Source organism: Vanessa tameamea, chromosome 15, assembly GCF_037043105.1.
Source record: "Vanessa tameamea isolate UH-Manoa-2023 chromosome 15, ilVanTame1 primary haplotype, whole genome shotgun sequence".
In the NCBI taxonomy this organism is placed as follows: domain Eukaryota; kingdom Metazoa; phylum Arthropoda; class Insecta; order Lepidoptera; family Nymphalidae; genus Vanessa; species Vanessa tameamea.
In genome coordinates this window covers 6,766,296-6,781,247 of record NC_087323.1, presented here as the reverse complement: position 1 = coordinate 6,781,247, position 14,952 = coordinate 6,766,296, and the positions used below count along the sequence as shown (strand labels likewise).

Here is a 14,952-nt window from a genome sequence, read left to right as displayed (position 1 = left end):
ATAGAATGCATAAACCGCAATTTCACGGCCTGAAGCATCCGTTGATGTATTGGTAACATTGTTAAATAATTATATACAAAATGTGGCTCAGTCGCGTATGATATAGACTGTATCATATCTTAATTGATTTTGTAAATATTTCTTCTGTAAACACTCATAGAATACGTCGTACATTTATTATTTTATACCAAGGCCATATTCAGGATCCCTATTTGACGTTAACTATACAATGAACAGTTTTTTATCTATCCTAAAGTGTTACATGTTATAATGTTAAAGTGAGAAATGAGTGTCTTTGAATTGAGTAATATAATTTAAATTTTTATTTGAGAAACAGCAATTAATCTACTTTCTTACTGGATAAAGGCTCGTTTTACTTGTATTGAAACATCTTACTTCGAGATATAAACCTTTATCCAGCAAAATATTTTGTGATTCTTCTAACCTACAACAATTTACAAACCACAGATCCTTTTGATTTGATTTTATTTTATTTGATAATAATAATGTTATTGACATTATTTCAAAAGTAAAGGACATGAATTCATTAGATATACGGATAATTATTGAGCAGGAAACGATAAAGCACTTGAAATCAAAGGCTTACGTAAACAAGGTTTTGTTTAGAAACAAGTAAGTTATTAAAAATAAAACAAAATTAATTCCAGTATATAATTATAATTAACTACTTTACGTAATACCGACAAATTTTTGTTATAGTTGAGTAGATAAGGAATGTAAATATAATTAAATAATTTAGTGCTTCCTATATAACAAGGCATATTAAGACGTATTTTAGTAAAATTCTTGCCTTGTTTTTTCCCACTTTATACTTACCTATTTATTAATCTAACATTATCTTTGCTGTTTTTAATGCATATATCACACGCATTAAAAACAGCAAAAATAGTTGTATTAGTGTACACATATTTTTAATACTTATACTTCAATTATCTTATGTATTGAATTTCAGATTATATGAAAAGATATTACCATACATATAGCATAATGTACATGCTCTGACGTCACAACTTTCGTAAATATCTTTGGTCATGCATATTTGCACGATGATTCTTTGTGAGTTATAGTTAGATGTTTATAAAGAAATTCTGAAACATTTTTTTATTATAATAAATAATCTACATTGCTTTTAAGGCATTAATTACGCATACTATAATATTATATTTTTGATATCATATGTTGGTTGGTGTGATAAATTTTTTGTTATTATACGTAATTAGTATTGTTTTCGTTAAGTTATTATTATTTTGATTATTTATATAAGATGAGGTTTTCTTTTTTTAATTAAATTAGTAAATATATATATATATATTTTTAATATATTAATATATACGGGTTGTCTTTTCAGTGTTGATGTTTGGTTAGACCAAATCAGCATAAAGATGTCGGTATATACTTGTATAACATATAAGATATTATTCCAGTAAGAATCCAATATGAATGTAATTTTATTAGCTTTTATTTTTAATTCATCTTACCTCAGTCTTCGTTATTCGATGTCGTGCTAACTTAACGACGGCAAAATTTCCTTTGCCTATGGTCCTTTCTATGTCATAAAAACCCACCCTAATGGGGGTTTTAGCAGGACGTTCACGATCCGCCATTGTTGATTTGCAAATCATCAAATTTTACGATCAAATACACCACACTACTTATTCAATTTTCTTGATAATACTAATTTTAACTCATTCAACACTAATCAGTCGTAACACTTAACAGTTAACATTTTAGTAACACAAAAAATGGAGTATCTTTGAACACTGTACTATTTATTTAACAAAGTTAACGAATTCGTGTACTATACATTAATATATTTTGGCTAAAGTATCCAACAATGTTACTTATTCAGTGTTGAATTAAAATTGTATCAAAGGTTCTAAATTGCTACAGTTCGATGCGCTTAAATATACGAATCCAGTCTACAAAGTATTTTATACAGTCACTTGCACACAGTTATTTAGCTTATACTGCACAATATTTAATTGTGTACAAAATTTATTTACAAATGATAGAAAATCGCGCAGAGGCGGCGCGCGTATCGTACGCTAGGGAATCATGACGCCGCCGCCTCACCGGCTGTCAACCGGATACTGAACTCGTGCCTTTGATCGACTTCTCGTCTCTCGAGTCGAGTGAGCGAGTCTCGAGTCGAGTACTCATACAGAATAGCCACTACCTGCTAGGACGCGAAACACGCGCGCTTTTAGCGGCCATGTTACTTTTTGTGACGTCAGCATTGCATTGGCATTACATATTTATATATATCCATTTAACTATATCTGTAACCTCTATATGAACCTATGTACCTAATTGGTAATGTATACAAACAATATATGTTAAACCATTTTTACGACATAATATGTAAAATTTTAAAATGCAAATGTAAATTGTTTTTATAAAATTTCGAAAATGATGTATGTATGTATGCTTTGCTTAATTTGTTTAATTTATAAGATAACCTAAAAATAATACTATTACAATTCATATCACATGAACGTTTTTTAATTTATCATATTAACCTAAATGGTGATAGAAAAATTTAAATATTTAACATTACTTTGACGATCCGAGAAATTTCGAGGTATTCAGAATATAAATACAAATAATATTATACACATTAAAAACCTAGTATAAAAATAATGATAATATTTTACAAATATATTTAGAATAATGTTAAGTATAATAATACTTATCTCATTTTTTGAATAATATCTTTACTTGCGTAAAATATATTAGTCTTAGTTAGTTTACAATTTAGGTCTTGTAACGAGACAATCATTAAATATTTTGATAATTATGAAATGCATTAAAAAAATTGTTTGCAAATATATATTATTTGGTCAATAACTTACCTTTAAGTTTGAAGCATAATATATCAAATAGATTAGGTTACTGAATCAAATATATTTAAGGGACCTGGGATTGAAGGATAACATATTAAAACTAGAAGGTATGGTAATTTATAATATACTGTGGATTATTTTTGATGGAATTTAATTTTTAAATCTTGCTTATGGCTAAAACATTATTCGCCTTGGCAACACTAATTTAATCATGGTAACACCAACAAGATTCATCATTTTTGCAATGTGATTGTGGAGGGATTAAACTTGGACTTGTTGTAAATTTAATATATTTCCTTAAATATTTTCGTATGTCCCGTTTTGAATTACTAATTTTTCTATATTAATCAATCGTAACTTAAGAACGTAGATTAGTATCGTCAAATCACGTTTTCTATGGTAGTAATAGTAATACATTTTTACCAAGATGTCGGTAATACTCTTTTACGATTTTGACAAGAAAATGTTTGTATAAAAATAAAATGCGTTTGTGTAATTGATATGAGCTTATGATCGTTTAAATGTGTAAATAAGATAGATAGAAATCCACCAATATGAGTCAACTCGCCGAAGAAAATTTACAGAATATCAATTGCAGTCAGAAAAATGCAAGTATGAAAAATAAAAGTAAAAAGGCCAAAGATCCTCCGGAAACGAATGATGAAACAAAAAAGTGGAATGAGGACAAATTAAGTGAAGCATTAGTTAATACTCTTCATATTAACAATCTTAATAGTAACTTAACTAATGGTACGAGTGACCATTCTAAAGATAGTGTCAATGTTTTAAATGTAGAACCTATAATAGCACAAGACGCAGCACCTAGTGAAGTCAAGATGAATGTAAATAGTGTACAGTGTAGTGATGTCGTGAATACTAGACAGCGTCACGAAAATGGCCCCTTAAACAAGGTCAGATGTAGTGGAATAGACGAAATTGAAAACTTTGAAAAATCGTCATCTCCCCAAGAACATTCTGAAAAAATTGAAATAATATCTTACGAATCTGAATTACAAATGCCAGAAATTATGAGACTTATACAGAAGGATTTGTCAGAACCTTATTCTATCTATACATATAGATATTTTATTCACAACTGGCCTAAACTTTGCTTCTTGGCTAGTCACGAAGGAAAATGTATTGGTGCCATTGTTTGTAAGTTAGATATGCATCGAAATAATGTCAAAAGAGGATACATAGCCATGCTGGCAGTAGATGAAAAATATAGGAAAAGGAAGATAGGTTCTAAATTAGTACAGAAAGCAATAAGGGTGAGATAATAGATATATACAAATCAATGGTATAATTTTAATCGAATAATAGAGTCAATGTGTATTTAGACAGTTATTATATTATAAAATAATACAGAAGAAGAAGTTTACAACACAGAGAGACATAACTGTTACAGCTGAAAAGATTTAAACTTGCTATAAAGATTATACATTTTACAGCAATGTACATCCAACTTATGTGCATGTATATTGGTATTTTTAAGCATTACATTACATTTTTAAACATTACCCTTTAAATTAGTAAAAGCAAACTCTTATTATATTGAATAATTCTAAAATTATTTAGGCATGCCTATAAAACTACTGTTATATAAAATGTTGAATAGATAGTATATATAGTACTAATCTAATAACACCTATTTCTATTTATTTCAGGCAATGATAGATGACAATGCAGATGAAGTTGTTTTAGAAACAGAAATCACAAATAAACCAGCACTTAAACTTTATGAAAACTTAGGTTTTGTGAGAGACAAACGCTTATTTAGATACTATCTAAATGGAGTAGATGCATTGCGGTTGAAGTTGTGGCTAAGGTGAAATAAGTAGGTAACAAATGAGAGATTCTCAATGTTGTGTTATATAGCTCTGGTATCTTCACGGTCTCAGGCATATATTATATTAAAAATCCTACTGTTGTTAAACAGATATATCATAAGCCTGCCATGTGGATTTTAGCCAAATGTATAGTTTGTTTAAATTTTTTTTTATCATGTGATATGTGTTATTTTATCTAATTTATGAGTTGAAAATTGTTAATGAGAATGTTTACTACAATTTCTTTTAAAACCTCAATAACTAAATTGTTGATATCCTATCCGGAAATACACAACTTTGAAGAAAAACATTGTTTCTGTTATTTTACCTCTTTCATTTATAATTATGTTGTTTCTAATTTCATTAAAATCACTTCGTTTTAATGAATTACATGAATTAAATGTTCATTACAGTTGGCATATGTTCCTCAATCTAGGCATTTATTTAAAAATAATAATCAAAAGCTATTTACAAAATAATGCCATCTAGGTAAGCTAGGAAAGAAGATGGTATGTAAAGTGTTATTATAATTGTATTAATATAACATTACCCTTCCTTTTGACTCTGTTGTAGCAGAATGTATGATAGACCAGGTTAAGATATACTAGATATTTTAGTATCCCATTAGATTCTAATAAAAGTCTTATCTTTATGCATTTTTTATTCATAATAAATAGTGTAAGCTGCATTAAAATGTGAATGTAGCAGTATTAGTTGAAGCACCATCATAAATAAAAGTGTTATTAACAGGTTTGTATTGCTTTGTAACAATTTTAATTGCTTCATGTGCAATACATCCTCCAAGAAAAGCTGAAACACTATGAATTTCTGCTCCACCATATCTACACATTTCATGAATGTGATCATCCTTAGGAAATGGTGTACAAGATATATCACTAAGTAGTTTAGTAACACATGTTTTCAGCTTAGCAATGTCTCCCTCTGGTTCCCATTCTCCAGGGGCACGACAGTGTTCTGATTGAAACTTTTCAGCTGATCTTAAAAGAATATAGTGAACCATCATAACATCTGGTTCTTCCAAATATCTTGCTATGTATGATGCTATGGCATTGCCCAATCTGTATTCTTCAGCTATATTTGATCCTTTCATTAAATGTAAATCATGGGCATGTCTACAGAACAGTTTCACATCTGCTTCACTGATACTATCACAATGTAATTGTGCTACAATTTCCTGCACCTTCCTATAAATTATTTCAGCTTCCATAGCTGCCTGTGCACGATACATACTTTGAAGTTTAACATAATGATCTGTTGATGTTGTCATATCTGGAAGAACACCTCTTAAGGGTAGCTTACCTTTTCCTTCAGCTTCAACAAAAGCTTTTAGGGCTGAACACATTATCCAAAATGGAGAACTCTCTTTAGTTAAATTAATAGCAGAGCTACTATAAATAAGATCTTGAATTTTTACAGGTAAAAAAGTAGGTACTAATGCAGTATTAACTGCTCTTAAAGCTTCGTTAAAATTTTCTTCTTCTATGGGTATACCATTTTCATCTTTTCTAAAAAAATCTTGTATTACATCCTTAATTTCATTTTTCTCTTTTCTGCTCATAGGCCATCTATTTTGATTAGTAGTTTGCCATTTTTGTACTGCTTTATATAAAATTACAATCCAAGGAATGTGACCATGATCTTTTAAGTCAACAGTATCTATGTTGAAAGCATCTAAATATTCAGCAAGAACTGGAAATGGCACATCTAGACGTAGATCAATTTGCTCATTTTCAGGATGAGTTTCATTAATTGTATGTTCATTCATTTGTATCCTAAAAGATCCTAAAAATCCAACAGATCTACATAAAATAAGTGGTATATTTAGATCCCACAAATGCTGTGCTAGATCCTGAATGGTTTTTTCTCCAAGACATGTGGCTATGACAACATTGAAAGATTTAAAGAAATCTGGGTTATCACGTAGTATTTGTTCTGCTGGTTCATAAACAGCATGTCCCTGCACAGCAGAATTTAATTCTAATAAAAGTCTGAGAGTTTCAGAACCTCTATTAAGACCTTTACTAGAACATTCCAAAAAAAAGTTACTTCCAATATCTTCATCACTTACTATGTTGTGATCAACTATTGTGATTGCTCCTACCCCAGGTAAAACAATCGATTTTAATATTTCCGTACCTAATGCAGAAGCATTTATTAAGCATATATGTCCATTTTCCAGTGCAGCTTGCCCATGGTCTCCCCAAAGTCTTAATTGCCGGTCGTACTGCTTATTTTTTTCACTTTGTTCTGGTGATTTAGGAGACGGAGAAGCCATAACTTAAGTAGTAAGACACTATACAAATATAAATAGATTTGTGATTCTGTAGATACACTTTGATTATTACTTCAAACGTATTCTTTTAATTTAAACTTTTGAGGAAGAGTTAATAAATCAATTCAATTCAATAATAACAGAGAATGTCAAATGATAATGTCAAAATAGGATAGTGATGCTACATTAATGATGTATCTACTACCTAGAAACTTATTAATATATAACTTCTAAGGTTTTAAATATTCCAAGTAATGACTTTATAACATGTCAAAAATCACTATTTCAAATATGTTTATATTTATAATAGCTTTTTTTGTAAACAAATACCAACGTTTTAGCTTTTAAGAACATGGTGAATTTATTTTCGTATACAATTTAATATTTTAAAACCCTTTATACTTTTACGATATATAATTAATTGTTAATCTTCAATACGTGAATAAATGTAAAATATCAAACGTGAAATACTTTTTATTTACTAAATCTTGAATGTATGTAAATCCCTAAGATAATTCATTATTATTGACAAGTAATAATCAAATGACGTTGTCATAACCTTCAGTTTTGTGTAATCTGTATACCTTTAAAATATAGATTATAGGTAGAACAAATTAAAAAAAAGCAAACACTGCGACCCCGAAGAGATCGTGAGATGTTATTTGATTTCAAAAATAAACAGGTGAATGTGTGTGGAAATGAATTTACAGACCCTATTCCAGGATTTTAATCCTAGGTAAAATAAATATCCTTATATTAATGTCTGTCTAAAACAAAATAAGTGATCCTTTTTAATTATGTTTTTATTTTTGATAGCAAATTCGTCGTACATACTTGTATGCTGATATTCACGGCTCTATTAGCATTAAAATTGGATAACACTATAACTTGGTCTTACTGGGCAGTGTTCACGCCTATATGGACATGGAAATTCCTGGTTATTCTTGGTGCTACAGTTGGTACATATGTTTGGTGGCAGTATCCCCATTTCAGGTTTGTATAACAACATTGAAAATGATTACACTATTCCCACATAATTGTTGTAATTTTAATAGGTTTATATTGTAGTTGAATCTGGCCAGCAACCTACTTGTTATGGCAGGTCTTCCTTCAAAAGCACTTTTAATCTTAAAATAAATCTCAACAATCGTTTGTATATTAAATGTAATTGTGTTACTACAACCATTTTATTTATGAGTACAGTATGTAATAAACTTTGTTATCATACCGACAGATTATCTTATCACAATGTTTGTGTATTTATTTCATTCAATGTAGTAAATACCAGATATCCTAATTCAAATTTTGTGATTTATGTGGTTATGGAACAATGAATATAAATAAATAAAAAAGTTATTTTGTAACTGTAATATGATTTTATGAAAATGTTCTTTATTGTTTACTTGATTAATAAATAAAACATAATGAATATTTAAATTTTTATGTTGTTCAAGTAAAAAGCAAAATAGAAAACATTAATGCAAAACATACATGTGATTGTACAAAAACATAATACATAATAAACATAATCAGCCTGTAAATTTCCCACTGCTGGGCTAAGGCCTCCTCTCCCGTTGAGGAGAAGGTATGGAGCATATTCCACCACGCTGCTCCAATGCGGGTTGGTAGAATACACATGTGGCAGAATTTCGTTGAAATTAGACACATGCAGGTTTCTTCACGATGTTTTCCTTCACCGCCGAGCACGAGATGAATTATAAACAAATTAAGCACATGTAAATTCAGTGGTGCTTGCCTGGGTTTGAACCCGAAATCATCGGTTAAGATGCACGCGTTCTAACCACTGGGCCATCGCGGCTCAAAAAAAGAATTAAAATTAATAAATGTTTTAATCAATCTTATTTTAACATGAAGGTCTGATTTATTTTGATTATTACAGATTGGAAGGTGAAGCTTATATTCACTACAAAGCAATGTTAATAAGCCTCGCCATACATTTGATTCTACTTATGTTCGAGCTGCTTGTTTGTGACCAGTTAACAACAACACGCCATGTTTGGATACTTGTTTTCATACCATTAATTTTTATAAGTATAGTTTCAATCGCCATCTGTATATGGTGTGTCAAACATGATCGTAGTTATGAGGTATGTGGATAAACTTACATTATATTTTTAGTAAGTTTTACCTTATTGGCCATTTATGTAAAAAATACTCATGACTTATATTATTGATAAAATCCTCTAGTATTGTAACAAACATGGTAATGTTACAAACCAGTTTGCTTTTTATTTATTTTATCTAAAATGGTAAGGAATATATATACCTATGCTACTGTGATAGTTAAGTGGTCACTATTGGCACAATCATGGACTAAAATAATACCAATAGGTTTCCAATTGAGTGAGCTCACTAAGTCATACTTTAAACTACTGAAAGGTACGCCCATCACTGACCTTTAATATCAGAAAGACCTTTAAACATAGTTTTTTAACTATCCCTAGAAATTTCATTTAATAGTGTGTTATATGGCCTATATATAAATAAAGAACTTTGACCTTGAATTTATAGGGCGAAATCTTGAATAATCTATATTTTTTTAAGAATATGAAAAAATATATCATTTAGAATGTTGGCAAAGATGTTATCAAAACATTTTGAAGTCATATTAAAGTGATATAAGATTCTAATTATCAAATCTATTTATGTTTCACAATAGAATTCTTTTTTTTTTTTAAGCAGATCTTTCTGTAGACGGTCATAAGCTATTAATATTTGAAATTTATTAATTACTAGCTGTCGCCCGCAGCTTTGCTCACGTTTTAAAGGTTGGTTGTCATGTGTTAGGCAAAAAAAGTAGCCTATGTCTTTCCTTGGAGTTTCAAGGAAACTTCATACCAAATTTCATCAAATTCCGTTCATTGGTTTGGTAGTGAAAGAACGACAGACAGACAGAGAGACAGAGTTACTTTTACATTTAAAATATTATGGTAGATTACTGTAGATTTCATTTATCCTTCCATGAAGCGATTGGGTAACATAGTGTTAATAAATATCTATGGTGATTTTAATTGATTATTTTCAGTTGGAGTTGTTTTGTGCTGTAAATATACTTCAGTTCATCTTTCTGGCATTGAAATTGGATGACTTCATAAATTGGTCCTGGGAGGTTGTATTTGTGCCACTATGGATACTCATGTGTCTGAGCCTTGTAGGTGAGTGTATGTATGATTTTATATTTTATCACATTTTAGATTGACTGGTATCTTAAGATGGATAGCTATCTGTTCATATTCATTGTGTAATCAGTGAAACAAAGGATCAGAAACATAATTGTATATTTTTGCATGTAATAACATTATTTATTTGTTGTTTATATTAACAACGAATATTACTACTAATTTTATCTTAGGAAATTAAGGTTTAAAACAAATAATATTTTAAATATGGTTTTAATATTTACACAAAATCATTTATCTACAATTGCAATTAAGTCGAAAATTTTGTTTATAAATCTATGTGTTTTTTGTTTTAGGGGTGCTATACAGTATAATATTCGCTGGAATCTTGCTACGCACGCCGGAGGTGAACATACAGCAACGGCGGACCAGTTTCAACTCTGCTCTGGCTTATACTTTCACTGTTATACCCATATTAGTGTTTCAGGTATGTTCAATGTATAAACAAGATATTCATTTATTTCCACCACGTTTACATTACGTTTTAAACATTCACATCAAGTTGTAAATTCTCTGTAATACTCTTATATCAATCTAATCTCGTTGTTATGTTATGCACCTATTTGCTATGCATATGTAGTTTTTAAATAATACAAATTGATAGCATTTTCAAAGGTATGGTTTTGCTTTTTAAATATACTTACAATAAACTAGATATAAAATTAGATAGTTCTTCGTACTTACATACTTCTTTGTTGTTGGGGCTTTGTACAAGTCCGCCTGGGTAGGTACTATCCATTCATCATATATTCTACCAAGCAGCAATACTCAATATGTTGTGTTCTGTGTTGAAGGGTGAGTGAGCTAATGTAACTAGAGGCACAACGGACGTAACATCTTAGTTCCTAACGGTGACGTGATTACAATTTCTTAGGGTGTCAATGTCTATAGGCGGTAGTGATCCCTTACCAGTTACCACCAGGTCCCATTTACGCGTCCGATTTTATCTAAGAAAGACAAACAGTAAAGTAATTTCCTTAAATTTAAAAAACGTATTCACATATCCTTGTTGATTTTGATGAACAACACACATGTATTTCAACAGGTCTTGTTAACGAACAAACTCGACGATGGTTTGGACCTCTCATACATCGTAGTAGTCAGCCCGCTGTTTGTGACATACGTGACACTTATTATCATGTCTTTCAGTTCTAAGGGAGGAAACAAATGTGAGTATTAAAACAACTTTACTAATAAATGACGACCTCCGTGGTCGAGTAGTATGTACACCAGTTTTCATGGGTACGCCACTCAGAGGTCCCGGGTTCGATTCCCGGTCGAGTCGATGTAGCAAAAGTTCATTAGTTTTCTATGTGTATATAATAAATATTGGATCTGGGTGTTTGTGGTGCCGTCGTTACTTCTGATTTTCCATAACACAGGTGCTTTAGCTACTTACATTGGGATCAGAGTAATGTATGTGATGTTATCCAATATTTATTATCTAATGAGGCGACGTTTTTCTATAATGCGTAACTGAAAAAACTGACAGTAGGTAACTGAGAAAACTTATAACATTATATTATATAACATTGTTATATAAGGTATGTATCGCAAATGACTCGCTTTAAAGTTAGATTTGACGTGATAACGCGAATTTCTAGTTCTTTTATATAATATTTAGAAATATACGTCATTAAATTGTTATTACTGTGGTAAATTTTATGAGAAAATATGTTATTGTTGATCGAAAAATAAGGTTCAGATGTTATTGTGTTTTGTTTATTCAATTAGGTTGCGTAAATAATGCCAGTGGATTGTATGATGCAATATAATAAAAAAAACATGCAAAAAACTTTGTTGCATAAAAATGGTAAACGATAATCAGCAAAAGATATCGGAATGGTCATGGTAGGAATAGAATGCAATAAAAAATTTGCAATACGAGCAAAATAAGGGACCTTATTATTTATGCTTTATGCGCAGCCAGTTCTGTAAAATTATTTATTAATTTAGCTATCGTCGTACTTCTATGCCGATATTACAATTACAAAATAGTCGCTAATTCTTACTCTTAATTAGGATGTAAATAAAATGTTCAGACAAAAGAATCGTATCGGTCAATAAAATTGTCAAAGTATTTTATTTTTTTTTAATTTGGTAGCTATTGATTAATTTTGATGTTATCGTAGAATTTTAAACGTGCAAATTCATGTTATATATTTTCTTTAAATTTTCAATTATGATTATGCTCGAATTTTGACCAATTATAATAGAAAATCATTTGATTCGTCATTTTTTGTAAGACATCCAAGGAATCATATTTCAGATATAAAATAGGTATTATTATTTCAGGGTGGTTTGGCATACGAAAGGACTTCTGTCAGTTCCTTCTCTCAGTGTTCCCCCTCCTCCAGGAGTATGCAAACATTGCGTACAATAACAACGTGAACAGAGGATCAAACGGTATACCCGCCGAACCTCCGATCACTCAAGAGCCGTACAGGGACGAGGAGGCTCACAGAAAAGTGAAAGAGAGTAAAAAATCTCAGAAGAATCAAAAGAAAAACGAAGCAATGAAACCAGTCGTGCCTGTGACCAGTATAGATATGCCGGATTGATGTTTTAGTAAATTGAAGTCGGTTATAAGTGCTGAAATGTGTGTTCACTTGTTAGAAATTTACCCTTTGTAAATATCGAGCTTCTATGTGTAAAGCAATACAAATTGTTAAGTTTGATTAGCATTAAGCTATTATTTTTATGTGCAGAGGATATTATTGGATATTAGAATTGTGCATTGTTTATCATTGTTTTCAAGTGTATGTTAATCTTTTCATCCCGTTGCTAACGGTATCTGTAAATGCAGTAATAGGTACATTTGTAACTAATCTTACTTAATTTTATTTTTAACTATGACCGATAGGCACTAATAGCCAAACTTCTTTGTTGTTTTTTTTTGTGTCTTGTTTTTGTTGTCGTGTAAATAGTTTAAAATGTGTTTTCATATAAGTACATATGTGAGGCTTTATTGTTTATTAGATTGATTTGCATGTGCGAAATGTACATAATAAAATAAGATTATGATGGTATACACGTGTACCCGTAGAGGTTAAAATATAAATAATAATCATGTGATCTGTTTACTATATTTCACTTAACAAGCTCACTCATTAAAAGAAAATATGTAAACATTTGAAACACTAATAACCTGGACTATACTTTTCGAAGTAGAGTTATAAATTCAGCAAATAACGTCAATGACCTGCTATTTTTAATTTAGTAACTTCCAGTATATGAAATTCTCAACAAAGTCAGATTAAATGATTTGGTTTTAAACTAAACGCTCATTGGTCGCCTCACCTGCTATCGACCAATGACCATTCAGTTTCAAGAAACCCTAAGAGAGCTTTCAGAGAGTGGAGGTAAATATAAAAAAAAAAAAACTAATAGTCCTATTAGACTGTTACTACTTTCATCGAAGGAAATTCAAATTACTTAAGCAATATTGAAAGCAAAATATATTTTTACACGAGTAGTTTTTAACAGGAATATATCAACTTAAACTTTATGTTATGTAATAGTTCTACAGTTAAAAGTCACACATGTGATATAACACAAACATCAATATTAAAACTAAGTTGCTGTAGGTATATTTACTTATATAACGCAGGTCTGTCATTATTCTACCATGACAGGCATAAGTTAAACTATTGAAGCATAAATATGTCACTTTTAGACAATTTATGATCGAATTCGACCTTCAGTTTGAAAATTGTACCTTTTTATGCTTGAAGAGAGTCATATGAAGGATTTAAGAATATTTTATTATTCATCGCGAGAGTGTTTGTACATCTTTATTATATACGCGTGATTTTACTTTGTACAACATTAACTTGAAATTATCTACGTCTTTAAGGATTTTTTAAAAGTGTTTCATTTTATGTAAATAAATAAATTGTCCCTTAATACCTCTGACTAGTTTAGATATCCTTAATGCTATATCTGTGTTATATATCCATATCATAGTGATAATATTTTTTCATAATTAGAAATTTGGTTTGGGATTCTAAACATTTTATCGCCGCATGTGGTTTTGTAATTAGAATATTACATACTCGTCACGAAAACGATTAATAAAACTATACAATAATAGAGTTGTGTTAGATAGACATAGAAATAAAGAGCAATAATTTGTCGTACTTTTTCTTATCTCTACGAAGTGGATTTAATCAAAATTTACTTATTAAAAATTATCATTATTTCAATATTTTGTAAAGAGTTTTCTCAAACCCCAAAAAATAAATATTTTTAAAAAACATATATATATATATATTTAAATTTAACATTATATTTTCGAGGTACGAAACGAAAATTTTAGCAATTTAATTTTGGAATGAATTTTCTGATTTCTTGCCATACTTGTGTGTTTTGACGTGTAAAAGAGGCATCATAATATTTAGCACCGATATATAATATTAATTGGACCGTGCTTTGCAAAAAAGTTCTAATTGACAAAAATACTAATAACATAAACTAAAAGTTATAAAGATTTAAAAGAGAAAACCAATTATCCTAAACGGAAACATTATTTGGGGTTCGTTTGTGTAGATGCTCTTAGATCACATTTAAAAAAAACTAAATCTATGTTGACTTACTATTCATCTATAAAGATACAATTGTTCTATAAACGTGGCGACGAATAAATGCTAGAAATGATGGCAAAAAATTATAAAATAAGTGTCATTTAGCGCGTATTACAATTTTTAAAACTATGGCTATAAATTTTTATATATATTAAACGTAAAAGTAGTAATAGATAAACATTC

General features: G+C 29.8%; 4 protein-coding genes across 5 annotated transcripts in view; 2 read left to right on the top strand and 2 right to left on the bottom strand.

Annotated features, from left to right (window-relative positions):
- Positions 1-2,193, bottom strand: part of LOC113399176 (serine/threonine-protein kinase SIK2) — a 39,714-nt gene extending 37,521 nt beyond the window's left edge. Inside the window, exon 1 of the mRNA XM_026638253.2 lies at positions 1,500-2,193. Coding sequence (XP_026494038.2) covers positions 1,500-1,643 — 144 coding nt within the window. The 5' untranslated portion in view covers positions 1,644-2,193. The remainder of the gene's footprint in view (positions 1-1,499) is intronic.
- An 879-nt stretch (positions 2,194-3,072) lies between these two features.
- On the top strand, positions 3,073-5,001 carry LOC113399177 (N-alpha-acetyltransferase 30-like). The gene is made up of 2 exons (XM_026638254.2): positions 3,073-4,135; positions 4,532-5,001. The coding sequence occupies exons 1-2, from the start codon at positions 3,419-3,421 to the stop codon at positions 4,694-4,696; spliced, it is 882 nt and encodes a 293-aa protein (XP_026494039.2). The 5' UTR covers positions 3,073-3,418; the 3' UTR covers positions 4,697-5,001.
- A 335-nt stretch (positions 5,002-5,336) lies between these two features.
- App-bp1 (beta-Amyloid precursor protein binding protein 1) lies at positions 5,337-7,154 on the bottom strand. Its single transcript, XM_026638135.2, has one exon. The coding sequence runs from the start codon at positions 6,987-6,989 to the stop codon at positions 5,382-5,384; it is 1,608 nt and encodes a 535-aa protein (XP_026493920.2). The 5' UTR covers positions 6,990-7,154; the 3' UTR covers positions 5,337-5,381.
- Positions 7,155-7,546: 392 nt separating this feature from the next.
- LOC113399023 (transmembrane protein 185A) lies at positions 7,547-14,570 on the top strand. 2 transcript variants are annotated; one of them, XM_026638024.2, is made up of 7 exons: positions 7,547-7,722; positions 7,803-7,979; positions 8,887-9,094; positions 10,033-10,168; positions 10,483-10,613; positions 11,232-11,355; positions 12,482-14,570. In XM_026638024.2, exons 1-7 carry the CDS (start codon positions 7,673-7,675, stop codon positions 12,745-12,747), a joined length of 1,092 nt encoding a protein of 363 aa, XP_026493809.1. In that variant the 5' UTR covers positions 7,547-7,672; the 3' UTR covers positions 12,748-14,570. The 2 variants fall into 2 exon arrangements, with proteins under 2 accessions (XP_026493809.1, XP_026493810.1); XM_026638025.2 differs by having other exon boundaries at positions 10,033-10,162; positions 12,482-14,440.
- Positions 14,571-14,952: the final 382 nt, after the last annotated feature.